The sequence below is a fragment of the Delphinus delphis genome, chromosome 1 (genome assembly GCF_949987515.2).
Source record: "Delphinus delphis chromosome 1, mDelDel1.2, whole genome shotgun sequence".
NCBI classification, from domain to species: domain Eukaryota; kingdom Metazoa; phylum Chordata; class Mammalia; order Artiodactyla; family Delphinidae; genus Delphinus; species Delphinus delphis.
The window spans coordinates 44,698,714-44,715,458 of record NC_082683.1 but is presented as its reverse complement, the minus strand read 5'-3'; the positions used below and the strand labels follow the sequence as shown (position 1 = coordinate 44,715,458).

General features: G+C 37.9%; 1 protein-coding gene across 1 annotated transcript in view; it reads left to right on the top strand.

The window, feature by feature from the left end:
• Positions 1-16,745, top strand: part of NDC1 (NDC1 transmembrane nucleoporin) — a 48,110-nt gene that overhangs the window by 16,652 nt on the left and 14,713 nt on the right. The window contains exons 9-16 of the mRNA XM_060022300.1: positions 388-480; positions 2,016-2,097; positions 4,752-4,910; positions 7,090-7,335; positions 7,425-7,540; positions 10,204-10,254; positions 12,256-12,319; positions 13,081-13,181. Coding sequence (XP_059878283.1) covers positions 388-480; positions 2,016-2,097; positions 4,752-4,910; positions 7,090-7,335; positions 7,425-7,540; positions 10,204-10,254; positions 12,256-12,319; positions 13,081-13,181 — 912 coding nt within the window. The remainder of the gene's footprint in view (positions 1-387; positions 481-2,015; positions 2,098-4,751; positions 4,911-7,089; positions 7,336-7,424; positions 7,541-10,203; positions 10,255-12,255; positions 12,320-13,080; positions 13,182-16,745) is intronic.

The window sequence follows — 16,745 nt, the reverse complement described above, 5'->3', positions numbered from 1 at the left end:
TTTATATTGAAGAAATGATTTTAAATGAGTAGGAATTGCATTGTCTTCATCATCCAAATGTTTGTCTTAGAAAATGAGTGTTTCTGTTTTATTTTACCATCTCTGTAGGTTTGTACCCTCCAGTGACTTCAGAGAATTTTTTCTTAAAGTTGTTTCTATTATTGGAAGTCAGAGATCTAGTAAAATTGGGAAAGTAACATGTTAGAAGGTAGTGTATTTGGGTACATGTAATTTTAATGCAATCTGTTTTTGCGAGGAACACTAAAGATGTTAGTTTGGTTGTATTGTCTCCTTTATAATAAATTTCAAATAGTGCTAATTTACTGAATGTAATTAAGTCATGAAAATAATCATTCCATAGTCTTTATATTTGATTATATTTGATAGGCTCGTCTGTTCCCTGTTCAACCACCATTTTCAGAAGAGTCAGATGAATGCCTCCCGAAAGTTTTAAACAGCAATCCTCCCCTCATCATAAAGGTAGCGGAACTATGCATTTTGTGTCTTTACACAGTCATCTCTAACTTACCTTATGGGATAGACTTAATATTTGCATAATTAAGTATTTCGATATATTTTTTGAGGGCCTAGAATATTCTAATACTGTAAAAAGTATTGTAAAAATCACCTACATGCTACATTAAATGCTGTTTACTTTTTCAGTTTTCATTCCAAGTGACTAAGATGCAAGTATATATTGTAACGTATGTGTATAAGCTAGACTAATTCTGTATTTAGGAGAGATATAAAAATATTTCAAGCATGAAATATAATATACAACCATATACGTTAGCTTTTCACAAATTCTTCATGGTAGCAAAACAAAACACTGATTTTTTTTTTTTTAATAATTGGTTTAAGGTATATTTTCACTCATATAGAATTGTTGGCTGTTATGATCAAAGGAAGTACTTGATAGTGTGTACATATTCAATGAACTCTCTTAAAATTTGAATAATGATAATCTAAAACAAATTTTAATCAAAAGAGTCTAAAGAAGTTGCAGTACGTTTATAAATCAACCTAAGTGAGAATAAATTGTTTTGATTTAAGTTTCATTTTGAAATTTTAAAAGTAGAACTACAATATATATGATCTTGTTAAGAGGTCATAGTACTTAAAAAAGAATTAAAATAGAACCTAGAGTTTGGATTACACTCTAGAAAAGTTGTAAACTAATAAGAAAATGACCCACTAAGGTTCTGATTACCTTTAAATATCAATTATGACTAATTTATTAGATAAACAAAAATATCAGTTACTCATTTGGTTATTTAAAAGATCTTTATTTACTGGGCAGATGTTAGTCACTGCTAGTTGCTTAGGGTGTAATGATGAATAAGACAAAGCACAGCCTAATGGAAAAGGCAGATACACAAAATAATGAAAATTTACTGTGGTAAGTGCAGTGGGAACCACTTACTCTGCTTGGGACCAAAGCAGGAAACCTTCGCAGAAGGGATGGTATCTTGAATGATGAGTGAAGTGGTTTGCCAGGGAACAAAATGAGGATTTTGAGTAAAAAAGTACAGCATATGTTGTGTCTCTACTGTGTGCCTGGGCACTGCTTTTGGACGTGGCAGCGAGCAAAACATTATCCCTGCCTCACAGTTTAGTGGGTGGAACCCGGTGAGACAAGTAAGCAGGCAGTTACAATAAATTATGGTAAGTACCATGGTTGAGAGCTGTGTGAGTATATGTTTTTGCCGGGGAGGCCAGGGAAGTTCCAGTAGGAAGTGGTGTTTTAAGTTTCCCACTATAAGGTGGGAAGGAACACAGAGAGTTCCGTAGTTCCTCGGTAGCTGGAGCCCACAGTGACTAGGGTAGCCTACAGAGGGTAGAGGCAAGAAGGTTCTGGAAGTCTAGAAAGGAAGGTTATGGTTCTGAAAAGTATTTCCTTCATGAAAAATTTCAACTGATTTCCCCTTAGGTATGTAGTATTGAGCCCCATTCATAAATAAGATTTTATATAGAGGTTAAAAAAATTAAATAGTGTGTATTTTTTTCCCTTTCAGTATTTGGCCTTGCAGGACCTGATGTTGCTTTCTCAATATTCTCCTTCACGAAGACAAGAAGTTTTTAGCCTTAGCCAGCCAGGTATTGCTAAAAATAATAGACCTAATAGGAACTGAGTATGTGTGTGCAGAAAGTGTTCCACTTAAAGTTTGGTGAGCTCGATATACTTATTAAAATATCACACATCATTAAATATCACACATATTTAATAATACTTCCATTAAATGAAGTATTGATTTAAACATTGTACAACTGTTCGCATTGCTGTGGTTAGAAATTATATTTCCAGGAAAAGTATATTTAAATTTTTATATTATTTCCTTCTGTCCTCTCATTCCCTTCACCTGAAGAAATTATGAGGTAGGCTGACAGTTTTAGAGCAGAAAAGTACAGTTTAAGAATCCTAGAAGTTTTAATGCTATAAGGGGTCTTAAAAATCAGATGGTTTAATCCTTATGGAGGACCTAAGTCTGAGAGAGATTAAAATGGCTTAATAAAGTTAATGTCAGAGTTGGAATAAGAAATTCTGTCATTTGACTCTTAAGTGCAGAGCTCCCCCTTCCTGCCATGCAACTTTGCCTTCCTTTTTAAAAAAAGAAGTGAAAAGAAACTATCAATAGACTTGATGGTGATAGGCCCAAGGACACTCTTGGCAACTCTGAAACACTTCATTGTTACTTGCCGAGCTCCTCCAGACTGCAGCTGGGCCAGTAGTGCTCTGCCTTGTTCCTAGAGGGAAAGCCTTCCAGCCCAGCACCAGTGGGGACAGAACCTGGGTAGCTTTACATCTCTGTAATAAGCTCTTCATTATTTTGCCAAACTCGCCAATTCCCACATTATAAAATAAACCTATAGTTTACATATTACATATTACATGGAAATACATGGAAATAAAATCCAGTTATATAAAAATATAGATGATTGGAGCCACTCTCCTTTTGGTAGTATGAAAAATCCAGTGCTGATGCTGTGGAAAATTAACTGTAGCAATACTTTTCTAGCAGACTGAGGTTTACTTAAGAATTCTCTATACACTAAATGTTTTCACAAGATATTCAAGTAAACCGTACCAGGATGGCATGTTCTCTGCCAGAGAACATATTATTAAAATGTAACTGGTCATAGAAATAGAGATGAGATTTGTGGTTACCAGAGGCAAGGGGTGGGGGCAGGGGAACTAGATGAGGGCAGTCAAAAGGTACAAACTCCCAGTTATAAGATAAGTAAGTACTAAGGATGTAATGTACAACATGATAAATATAATTAACACTGCTGTATGTTATATATGAAAATTGTTAAGAGAGTAAATCCTACGGGTTCTCATCACAGGGAAAATTTTTTTTTCTATTTCTTTAATTTTGTATCTATAAGAGTTGATGGATGTTCACTAAACTTAGTGTGATAACCATTTCATGATGTATGTAAGTCAAATCATTATGCTGTATACTTTAAGCCTAATACAGTGCTGTATGTCAATTATATCTGAAAACTGGAAGAAAAAAAAATGTAACTGGACCATTACATAGTTCCTTACTGGTCCTGTGATACAGCGGTAAAAAACGTCCTGGGGGGCTTTCCTGGTGGCTCAGTGGTTAAGAACCTGCCTGCCAATGCAGGGAACACAGGTTCGAGCCCTGGTCCGGGAAGATCCCACATGCCATGGACAGCTAAGCCCGTGCACCACAACTACTGAGCTGGCACTCTAGAACCCGCGAGCCACAACTACTCAAGCTGCGCACCTAGAGCCCGTGCTCTGCAGCAAGAGAAGCCACTGCAACGAGAAGCGCACGCACCTCAACGAAGAGTAGCCCCTGCTCACTGCAACTAGAGAAAGCCCATGTGCAGCAACAAAGACCCAACGCAGCCAAAAATAAATAAATAAAGAAATTAAAAAAAAAATAATTTAGGAAAAAAAATGTCCTGGGGCCTATTGATGGACTATTTTGTTTGTTTTCAGGTTAAGTGGTATTCCTCTTAAGTTGTAAATGGGAAGAAAGATTTAAGGAGGGACCTAAGTGAAGAGAGAATGATTGTTTAATGCCCAGGATGGAGAAACCAGTTTTCAGTGGACTCCTCTGCTATTCTCAACGCACAGTCGATTTTTGCATGACAGCTATTGGAGATAAAGATTTCAGAAAATCAAAAGATAATGAGAATTAAGGGAATTTTTAAGAGTGTGGATCACAGTAGTTAAATAATAAGATAGCAGATACATAAACACTCAGTATAAAGTATGATCACTGTCAAATAGTGTGTCACTTCTATAGATGTAATAGCAAATAAGGGCTCTTTTGCAAATGAAAATGTAAGGAAGCACAGTGGGTGAGCCACAGCAATTTAGAGGTCACTGGGGGCCATGGGGTGCTTCTCATTAGACATGTTCATTGTCATAAGTCTTCAGTCTGTTCAGTACTGCTAGTGAAGTAACCTGGGTCTTTTTCACTCAAACTGTGCAAAAATGTTTGGCTTTATTTTAGCAACCAATTTGAGAATTTTTTTTTTAATGGTAAAATAGCAAATTTTTGCTTGTAGACTTTTAGGAAAATTATTTCATCCAAATATTTATTGAACTCCTGCTGTGTATTAGATGGCATGAGTGTAAATGGTAGCTTGACTGAGAAAAGTGGGCCCTGATGCGAAGTGTAATATAGCATTTCTTGTTGATTTTTCTCCTCATTTTGAGAGGAGACCATAAGATTATCTACATTTTAAAAGCTGGTATTTGGACCTCCTAGGTGGACATCCCCACAGTTGGACAGCCATTTCAAGAGAGTGTTTGAATCTTTTAAATGATATGACTCAGAAACTTGTACTCTATCAAGAAGCTGCTGCTACAAATGGGAGAGTGATGTCTTCATCCTACCCAGTGGAACCTAAGAAATTGAATTCTCCAGGTAACTCCTAATACTACTAAGAGAGGGGAAAGCACTTACATTTTATTTCCTACGGAAGGTAACAGTAGTTAATGTAAGGGTATGTATATAAGTGTGAAGTATATACTTTTAGGGAAAATTGATCCAATATATGGGATATTGTACTGAATCAAGAAAAAGGCCTGGGTACTATTGTAGATTGAAAAAATTAAGTCCAGTGTGGTGGTGGTGGTGTTAAAAAGGCTAACAAAATGTTAATCATCAAATAGAGGACTTCAGCTTACTCTAGTAGAGAGTCAGGTGAATCTTTACAGGTAATACTGGATGCTGCTGTGATTGCAGTATCCCAGAGATAAAAAGTTCCTGGGCGGTGCCCAGAGAGGAGCAACTGCAATGACTCGGTGATTTGGGGATGGGGGCATCACATTCATTGTTTTAAGATAGCTTGATATAATGTTTGAAAGATGAAAGCTGAGAGGAAAAAGTACAGGTGGAGGAACCTATGCTATTTCACAAAACACCTTAAGTAGACAATACCTAGGAATGTAAGACTGATAAAAAGACTTAATGTTCCAGTGCCTTTTGGAGCCAGGCATTTAATGAAAATGGGCAGAACTGGCTGGGTGAGGACTGTGGTAAACTTGAGAGCACAGTCTTCATCTGAAATGGGAAGCTGCGGGTTAGCTTCAGTCCATTGTTCCCATATGGAAATTTGGACCCAGTATCTGAACTTCTGGGCTTTTTTTTTCTTTTAAAGAGAAGCCTGAAGAAGTTTTAGGGAAAATCTACCACTTTTAAACATTGGCACCTAATCTTGATATTTAAAAAAATCACTCTATGGGCCAAAGCAAACACATCTCTGTCTTTGACTTCATTACTCTGCTGGGGTCATAGACCAAAAACAAAGAGATTACAAAAGAAAAGTGATTTAGATAAGTTCATGAATGTCAGATTTTAGAAGATTCTAGAGTGTTTCAGATGTTCTTAGCATTCAGCTTAGCATTTATTTATTCAGCAAGCATTTATTGAATGCCTACCATGTACCAAGCACTGTGCTAGAAGCCAAAGAGTTGAAGATGAAAAAACATTCTTGGAACTGACCTTTTCGTGGGAGGCACACGAATAATGACAAGACAATGTAACTGCTAAAAGGAAGTCTGTCAAAAAGGAGTCTGAATGGGTAGGATGATGTTTGATAATGAAAGGAGGAGTTTAAATTGTATCCTTTAGATGTGGCACTGTTAGAGAATTTTGAGTAGTTATAGTTACATCAAATTAGCATGTTAGAAAGATCATTGTAATTCTGAGTTGGGGGAGATCCTGGGCCAGACCAGATATAGATTATTCATTATTTTAAATTGTTGTCATATCCCATTACTCAGTCAAAATTTGCCTCTAATTTTGAGGAATAACCGTAAAACTTAAAAACCCCAATCTTAATTTGTAAATCAATTCTCCAAATATTTGTTATTGCCATTAACCCTTAAAGAGTCATGTCATGAAAATTTGGTACTTTAAATGTTTGATGTCTTATGCCAGTTTTATTAAAAAGATAGAATACTAGTGTAATTTATTTGTCTTTGTGCCTTGTACTGGAGTGGCAGAAAGATGTTCTTCTATTTTTGTACAAGAGACTCTATAAATTGGTACAGTTATGAGATAACTTTTGAAGAAGCTGTTTACAGATCAGATTTGTAGGCAAATGAGTCTCTGGTGTGACTTCTGTTAACTTGAAAGAACTCTGGGGAAAATGGGATAAGATTAGCATTCTCTCTGTACATTTTCACACTGTAGATTTGATTCAGCCAAGTAATAGTTACAGTAAGATCATGCAGTAACCCTGGGCATATTCTAATGCAATAAGGTTGTTGCCATTTGAAAAAAAAGTATAAGTTGATAGGTTCACTCAAAGCAGCTTAGAGTTAGAAAAATTGACCTTGAAGATGAAGATACCTGTTTAGAGAAAAAAAACGTGGGCTGTACCACCCTGACAGAAAAAGATGTATAAAGCTCCTTGAGTGGTCACCAAGTTGCAGTAGTAAAATATGGATGTTGAGAATGTAAACCTAAATGGAAACAATCTACAGAGCCTTGGTTAAATGAGTTAAACAAAGAATTGAGATGTGTAAAATTTGAGAACCTCCACAGTGGCCTGCTTTGATCAGGTTGCCTCTTCAGCACTGGATCTGTTCTTTTACAGAAGAAACTACTTTTCAAACCCCCAAGTCTAGCCAGATGCCTCGGCCTTCAGTGCCATCATTAATTAAGACATCGCTGTTCTCCTCAAAATTGTCTACACCTGATGTTGCAAGTCCCTTGGCGACCCCATTTGGCTCTAGTGTAGTGAATCGGATGACTGGGATTTTTGATGTAAACACGTGCTATGCGTCACCTCAAAGTCCTCAGCTTACAAGAAGAGGGCCAAGATTATGGACTTCGGCTTCTGGTGAGGACTATTTATTTTCTAAAATTTGAAATGTCATAGTTACAGAGAATCAGGCTAAGTTTTCACCTTCTTGGGTTTTTTTTTTGTAGGTCAGCAAATGACTGAATATTCTAATCCTTCTCCATCTACCTCTGTTAGTGCTGAGGGTAAGACAGTGAGACAGCCCAATATGATTTATTCATGGATTCAGAATAAACGTGAACAGGTAGGATGATACGGGTATGGGATTTATAGTTACATGTAACATTGAGAGAATCAAGGATCTCACTTAAGTAAGCCATTAGGAATAAATAGGACTTTGGGGATGCTTAGTGTGTTAAGTTGACCCATATAAAATTGCCAGTATTTGACTGGTTTTGAGTTATAGAAATTGCAATTTCATTTGGCTTAACCTAATACAGTGCCTTTGATCTGTGAATTCTTTCATTTAAGAGATATTTATTGAGCTCTTCATCTATATAGGGTGTGGTTTTAGGTATTGGGGAAACAGCAAACAAAAGTCCCTGACCATATGTTTACATTCTAGTGAGGGGAAAGAGGTGAGCAAGCAAGTGTATTACATTTCTTTGAATATAAAAAATGCGGTTTATGCTTGAATAACTCGGGTTTGAACTGTGTGTCCACTTATACGTGGATTCTTTTTCAGTAGTAGATACTACAATACTACTCGATTGCAGTTGGTTGAATCCACTGATGTGGAAAACTGTGGATACAGAGAACAGATTGTAAGTTATAGGTGGATTTTCAACTACAAGAGGGTCAGTGTCCCTAACAACCGAGTTTTTCCAAGGGTCAACTGTACTATTAATTGTAAGACTTACTTTACGTACCACTAAGAAAAAAAAGTTGCCAGTTAAACCGTGACATGCTATTGACTATAAGATGCATCCTGATATGTCATGTGCAAAATATGAAAAATATATGTCTTAAAAGGGAAGAAATTTGATGTCTTACGTGCTGTGTAGGAAAATAGAGCAGGTAAAGGAGACCAGTACCTAGGGGAAGAGAGTACTATTTTATATGGTGTGATCAGGGGACATTTCATTGATAGGGTGACTCTTGATCAGAGGCCTGAAGGGAGGGCAGGGAACAGCAAAATGCAAAGGCCCTCAGGTGGGAGTAGGATTGGCTTGCATGAGGAACGGTATGGACACTAGTGTGTCCAGAGCAGAGTGAGGGGAGAGTGGTAGGTGGGTGGTGAGATAAGACATGTAGCAGGCACCCAGAGCTCGTCAGGCCCATTAGCCGTTGTAAAGACTGACATTTTCTCTGAATGTGATGGATAGCCACTGCATGGTTTTACCCACAAGAATGACATGATGTAACTTTACATTTTGAAAAACGCTGCTATGTTGAGACTAGATCCTCAGAGGGCAGGAGTGGAAGCAGAGGGACAGTAGTAAAGCTGTTAAAGTAATCTAGGGGGAGATGATGGTCTCTGTGACCAGAGTGGTTGTGGTGGAGACTAAAATGTGATCAAGGTCTGGATATATTTTGAAGGTAGATGTAATAGGACTTGCTTATGGTTTGGTTGTGGTGTGAAAGAGTCAGTGTTGATACTAAAGTTTTTGGCCTGAGGATCTGAAATAATGTAGTTGCAGTTTATTGAGTTGCAATTTACTGATGATTCTGGAAGAAGAGATTTGATAGGGGTAAGGTAGGGAAATCATGAGTTTGATTTTAGACATGTCAATTTTGAGATACTTACTAGACAACCAAGTGAAAATACTGAATAAGATATGAGACATACATCTGGAGTCTAGGGGAAAGTCCAGGTTAGAAATGAAATTTTGGAAGTCATCAGAATATAAAAGCCATGAGACTCCGTGAAAATTCTTGGGGAATATAGATATAGAAGAAGAGAGATGCAAGAACCGGGACCCTCTAATGACGAGGTCTGGGAGATGAGAAGGAATAGCAAAGGAGCACCGTTGAGGTGAGAAAGAACCAAGAAGTGTTTCAGACAGAAGTGAGTGTCAGAGATGATGCTGATAGGTAGCATGAGACTCAAACTAAGAATGAACTGTTGCGCTAGAAATGTGGAGGTCATTGAGTACTTGACAAGAGCTACTGGGTGGAGTAGAGGGGATGAACACCTGATTGGCGTGGGTTCAGGAGAGACTGGGAGAGGAATTGGAAACCACAAGAAAAGCTAGATCTTTCAAGGAGTTTTGCTATAAGGGGAACAGAGAAATGGGGTAGTAGCTGGGAGGAGTTGAGGGGTCAAAGAAGGGTTTTATTTTTTAGGATGGGAGAAATAATATCATGTTCATTGATAGAATGATCAATTAATAGAGAGGGCAGAACTGAAGGCATTTTACAAAACTTCAGGATCCCATATGGCTCTATATGCCATAAGTACTGCTATGTCATGAATTTATTTTCAAGTCAGTGGGGGTATATAGCTTTTAGCTTAATATTAAGAAAATTGTTTTCCCTGTAAATATCAACTAGTAGAAAACCACTTCATGTCTTAAGATCTTTTTTTTTTGGTAGGGGAAACATGCTCTTTTTTGGTATTAAGAGGTAACGGGTAAGACAGTTGTAGAGAATTGAGAAAGAATATGGTCTTAGAAAATATCACCAGAACCACTTAGAGTTCCTTTTTTATTATGACAGGGCTTAAATTTGAGGGCTAGACATGTGTACATGGGAATGCAGTTTAGGTTAGATGGCCTATCTTGGTTATCCAGTTTATAGTACAGAGGTATTTATTTACGTAGTTTACCTTAAATACTGTTCTTTCTTTGTAAGATGTGAAGTGTTTCATTTAAGTTAGTGTCAGGAAGAACCTGGAAATGTGTAATATTATATTTGAGTAGAATTGCAAAATGTGCATGTGTTAATTCTTCCCTTTTTCCAACTCAGATTAAGAATTTCTTATCAAAACGGGTGCTGATAATGTATTTTTTCAGTAAGGTAAGAATATGTAGTTATAGCATTGGGAATGGGGGGGGGGAGGAAACAAAATAAGAATGAAGTAGCAGGTAGGATTTGACTTCTAAATATTTAGCTTGATCCTAGCAAGCCAAACAGCTCTGCATCATGCTTCACTAAACCTCCCTTTTAACAGTGGCTGCCCTAGACACACATCTCACCTTAGTGGCTTCCTGAGGCTTGGCTCTAGTTGGCCTTCTCAGTTTCCTGGCTGCAGGCAGCTTTGTGCTGATGTGTAGCCCCTTGCTGCAAAATGAGTAGATCCATGGTGATGCTTCATGGCTCATTGTCCTGCTAACATCTTTATGGCCAATTTGGTGTTCAGAAGAGAGATGACTGGGTTAGATTGCAGATGTTAAACTTGGGTTGGATAAAAGTTGTAATTCAGACCACAAACTAAATGACTTTCCAACTTGTCTGTCAGCTGCCCCAGCTGCTGTAGGGGAGTAAATCTCAATGGTAGAAGCTAAAAATTCATTCCTGTTTTCACTGCTACAGCTGTTGTGTGTCAGTTAATCCTTTGATGAGGAAAACCTTGCCCATTTGTAGGGGAAAGAATTTTTGTTTTTTTGGTTTTTTTTTTTTTCCCCCCGTACGCGGGCCTCTCATTGTTGTGGCCTCTCCCGTTGCGGAGCACAGGCTCCGGACACGCAGGCTCAGCAGCCATGGCTCATGGGCCCAGCTGCTCCGCGGCATGTGGGATCTTCCCGGACCGGGGCACGAACCCATGTCCCCTGCATCGGCAGGCGGACTCTCAACCACTGCTCCACCAGGGAAGCCCTGTTTTAATTATTTTAATCTAGCTTCTCTCTTTTTCCAGATACTGTAGTATTAACTAATAGTGCACTCAGTTAATGCCTTCAAGTGAAACTCTGCATTGGCGTACATTCCTCATTTTTATTCTTTGGGAGTCATACTCTGGTGGGGAGAGAGAACTCAGTAACTCTGATAGAATATAGGTACACATAGCAAAGAATCCTTTCAAGTTCTTGAAACTGTTTTTTCACTGTGGTGGCAGGGAGGATCCACCCAACTAGCAATAAGGCTATCCATTAGAGCCCTGGTTAAACTATCAGACCCCGGAGGAAGGTGTCTCGTCTTCCACCAAGAGGAAGAGGAGTTGTCTGAAGTTTTACTTCAGAGCTTTGCTTCAGAAGGATGGGAAGAAAACTTACCCTTTTGTCTTCTGTATGCCGTGCTCTTTTCACTTAAGTTCCCTCATTTAATCTAACAGCATTCCTGTGAGTTGTCTTTTTGTCCTCATTTTACAGATAAGGAAACCTGAGGCTCAGAGGGGTCAAGTAGCTAGCCTAAGGGCACATAGCCAGTGAGTGGCAGAGCAGAGGCTGAACAAGATAAGATCTCCTTTTTCCTTGGAAGTGAAGGGCTGCTTTTGATTCTAATTTTGCAAGTGGATCTATTGTATGATAAGGAGTTGTAGACACTGCTACTTAATGCTGGGACGTGTAACATGCTGTTGTACTTAGTAGGCTTCATTGGGTGTATTATGAAATCCACCATTTACACGGGCCAATTATTGCTCCACACGACAGTACCTTGCTGTATTAAAGAAGGTTGGGTGGTTTTTCTTTGCAGTGGGATTGAGGGCAGACGATTTAAGAGAGGTAATATGTATTTAGGCAATTCTTTTGTTTAAAAAAAAAGAGCATTCTTAACGCTTCTCTTAAGTGATCTCTATGCTAATCCCCTGAGGTGGGTTGAGTTGAATATATTTATTATTTATTCAACTCTTATTGTAAATGAGAAACTGAGGCCCATCGAGATTTAGAGACTTGGCAAGGGTCACACAATGAGTTGGTAGCAGAATGCTTTATTGCAGTTAAATCATACTGTGTAACAATTTCAGGTTTTAAAATTCTTCAGAGGCAGCTGTGAAATATTTATTGTTATAGTCTACATAATTGATTAGATGAAATTATCATTTCAGGGGAACTTACTTAAATGTCTTTATTGTATTTGTAGCACCCAGAGGCCTCCATTCAGGCTGTTTTTTCAGATGCCCAAATGCATATTTGGGCATTAGAAGGTAAGCAATCTCAGTGAACTGCAACTATGATTTCTTTATTAGTTAAATATTGAAGTATAATCCGTGAAAGATCAGTTCTGGACTTCGATCTCAATCTTTGAATATTCAGATACATTGTTATTTCTCTGTTTTATATAGATCATTTTTCTTAGATACTTAGGTGTATTTTAATTTAGGCAGAAATTTTCCTTGTATATAAGTGGATAAACTGAGCCTGGGGTTCTTGCCTCTCTTTCTCTATTTCAAAAAAACTGCAATTAATAGATTGTTTTTTAACCGTCAACTTACGTTGACATAACATGTTTAACCATACTTAGCTTAGGTTAAATATGAAAATCTAGTTCCTGAAGAACTATTTCTTTTCATCTTACAGATACTGCCTTCTCAATGCTTAAATGATACTTCCTCAGAGGGGCCTTTCCTGACTACCCTATGAAAAGTATCCTCACAGCTGTCACCCTTATCACGCTTTGTTTTCTTAGCACTTATCACTATCAAACACAATATTATTTTAAAAAATTCTTTTTCCTACTAGAACGTTAGGCAGAGACTGTCATCTTATTCAAGACTGTTGCAGTTGAGCACTTTTTCCATGCCTTTTCCAGTCTTTTGCCTATTTTTCTATTGTATTACTCCCTCTTTTTTTATTTAGAAGTTTTTTTATGCATTCAGAATATTAATCCTTTCCCAAATAGACGTATTGCAAGTAGATTTGCCTAATTTTGATTCGCTTTTAACTTTTTTCTTCTTTTCCACTTGAGGTCTGTCTCACTTAGTAGCAGCATCATTTACAGAAGATAGATTTGGAGTTGTCCAGACTACACTACCAGCTATTCTTAATACTTTGTTGACGCTACAAGAGGTAGGCAATATGTGGGTTGGGTGGAGTAGAGGTCCTGTCCCCTCCCCCTGACCAGCTTTTTCACTTTGTTTCTTACATATCACATTAAGCAACAAACATATGTTGGAAGTCAAAATAATGGTGCTATTCTCACCCTCAGGCACTTACAATCTAAGAGAAACTAGGAAGATAAACTTTTAATTCATTTATAAGTAATAATTGTATTGTAACAAAGAAAGAAAGTATACTAAACCTGTAGGATATACCTCTGATATTAATCAGATTATTTAGGATATTGGAATTCTGTTCAGTGCTATAAGATTGCATCCTTACATAATTTGTAGCCACTGAAAGTGACTTGAAGTTAAGTTACCCTGCAGATAAGAAGTTACCTATTGGCCAGAGGCTTAAGAAGATAGAGCTGGGGCCAGCAGATTCCTGTTTTCAGGCTGGGTGCATAGTTTTAAACTACCAGGTCTTTTTAGTCCTAGAATTAAAGGAAGAAAAATAAAACGTATGCTTCTTGTTTTCCATTAGGCTGCCTTTCCTAACTTCATGTTGGGTGATATGTTTTACACTGCCTTATAATATTAGTTGTATGTCAGATGAGGAATATAAACACTGAGGGCTAGGAGCATTTAGAGGTAGGGGCTTGTGTGTTGTATAGGTTTTCTGGAGGAGTGTTACTGAACTAGGCTTAAAGGATAATAAACTGGTGCATCTTTGGGTCTTGGGAAACAATTTAAGATACGAAGAGAAAACAGGCTTTACTGTTCCTTTCTTCAAATCTCAATTCATTTTACCTCTTAGAAAGTCTTACCCATCAAAACCAGTGATTTTTTTTTTTTCTTCACTCTGAGTCCTCTTTGTGCCCACTTTCTCATGTATGTTATTTGAGACATGTTTATACACATGGGTAGTTTTATTATTTGGGTTCTTTTCCCAGCTGCCTTTCTCTAAAGAAAGAATTTCCTACTGTTTCTCCACGACTTCTAATATTTGGCTTGTCTAACCACACAATAGGGTAACCATGATTTGGGCATCTCTTTGGTACATAGCATAGTTTTTTTTTAATCACTCTTGCTATGTAGTTTAAAATAAAACTACAGTAGAATGTTCCATAGTCTACAGAGTGATTTCTTATCATTATTTATTTTGAACCTCAGATCTATCTTGTGAAGTGAGATGGAGGTGTTTTGGCCCTGTTTTGCACATGAGAGGGGCTCGGTAGTGCAGGGACTTACCTCAGGTCTCACACACACGTCTTGTTAGTGGCAGAGCTGGGACTTGAATGTGAGCTGATTGCAGGGCATTAGCAGTGTAGTAGACCCCAGGGAAAGCTGCAGATCCACATCCTGTATTCTCTCTGAACTTGTCTATTATCTTCTCCTGGGCTTTTATTTTTACATAAGGTTCTCTTTAGAGAGAATGGCTCTACCCTTAGAACCATGGCTTTCAAACTTTTTAGACCATGATCTAGTACATTTACATTAGACTCAGAATATAGAGGTGTGTGGGTGTAACAAGAAACAAAAGATTCTTAGAAGAGTGCTTACCTTTTATTATGTGCTCTGCATTCTAATGCTTTCCATTCTATTTCATTAAAAAAAAAAATGGTGGTTGAAACGGAATTGATTTCACAAGGATCACACTGCCCTCACGGTATTCTGCACCAAAGTTACTTTCTTTTCACCTCCCCACCATCAGAATTCCTAATTCTTCATAGTTGGCTATGGGTAGGTATGACAAGGAAAGCAATTTGTTTATTTGGTTATAGTCATTCCTACCTTTGATTGATTGGGAAGATAAGAATTATAGATTTGTCGAAGGGTCAGGCCCTATTTACTTTGAAACAGAGGAGTTGAATGGAGGATACTGTTGAGGGGCAGAGTAGAAAGAGGCAGAGGCATGTTTTTGAGAGTTGAGAAGAGGTAAATGGAACAAAGAACAGGACCAGTGATTTGATACTTTGCTTCTGAGTATAAAAACCCTTCCTAGTGTGAGGCTTCTGGCATCTGTTCTCCCCTAGGCCACATCACAGTCGGCCTTTTGGTCATGCTCTGCAGGCATCAGATTTTGCAAACTGCCTTGCAGTCTTTCCCACCCCATATCCTGAGGTTGACTGTAGTGAGTAATTCAGTGTCCACGTGGATATTCGTCCCACACCTTGACCTCCTCGCCAGTCTTTTACATACCCATCAGTGTCAGCCTTTGACCATCATCCAGGCCTCATCATCCCCTGAATTCTCCACCTCCAAAGCTTAAAATTCCAGGATTCTACCCTCTAAGTCAGAGTCCTTAAATGTTTTTGTGCCAAAGGTCCCTTTAACAGTCTGATGAAGCCCATGGACTTTTTCTCAGAATAATGTTCTTAAATACATAAAATAAAGTCCTTAGGATTAAAAAGGAAATCAATTATATTAGAATACAATTATGAAAGTATTAAATCTGTGATACAGTAATGTGTGCTTTTTAATTAATGCATTAAATAACAAGATCTATCAGTGAGTCTACTAACCCATCACTTTGAAGTAGTGATATGATGAATGGTATTTCAGATAATTGCAATAGTAATGTGATATGAAGATATTGATGATATCTGTGGTGGCAAAGTCACAGGAATTGCTAATGCTATTGTGATTTACTGTTTCATAATTGAAAGAAATGCTAATTTTTAATTAGAGCTTAGTAAAGATAAGCATGTAATTTTTATCCCAGAGTTCTTGCGCCCTGAATCCTATCCATAGATCTGTGGGCCCATGTAAGAGGCCCCCCAAGCACAGCCTCTTATGCCCTTGCTTCTTCTGTACACTTTGTCTTTGTCAATATTTTCACTTCCTTTGTTTTTCGGCTCCCTCCTAGCTACACATATGTCTTTCCCTATCCAGCTTAGACCTTATAGTCTGTCACTTCAACCATTTTGTTACCAATTTTTTTTTTAACATCTTTATTAGAGTATAATTGCTTTACAATGGTGTGTCAGTTTCTGCTTTATAACAAAGTGAATCAGCTATACATATACATATGTCCCCATATCTCTTCCCTCTTGCATCTCCCTCCACCCCACCCTCCCTATCCCACCCCTCTAGGGGGTCACAAAGCACCAAGCTGACCTCCCTGTGCTATACAGCTGCTTCCCACTAGCTATCTATTTTCCATTTGGTAGTGTATATATGTCCATGCCACTCTCTCACTTTGTCCCAGCTTACCCTTCCCCTCCCCATAACCTCAAATCCATTCTCTAGTAGGTCTGTGTCTTTATTCCCATCTTGCCCCTAGGTTCTTCATGACTTTTTTTTTTTTTTTAGATTCCATATATATGTGTTAGTATACGGTATTTGTTTTTCTCCTTCTGACTTACTTCACTCTGTATGACAGTCTCTAGGTCCATCCACCTCACTACAAATAACTCAGTTTCATTCCTTTATATGGCTGAGTAATATTCCATTATATGTATATGCCACATCTTCTTTATCCATTCATCTGTTGATGAACACTTAGGTTGCTTCCATGTCTTGGCTATTGTAAATAGAGCTGCAGTGAACATTTTGGTATATGACTCTTTTTGAATTATGGTTTTCTCAG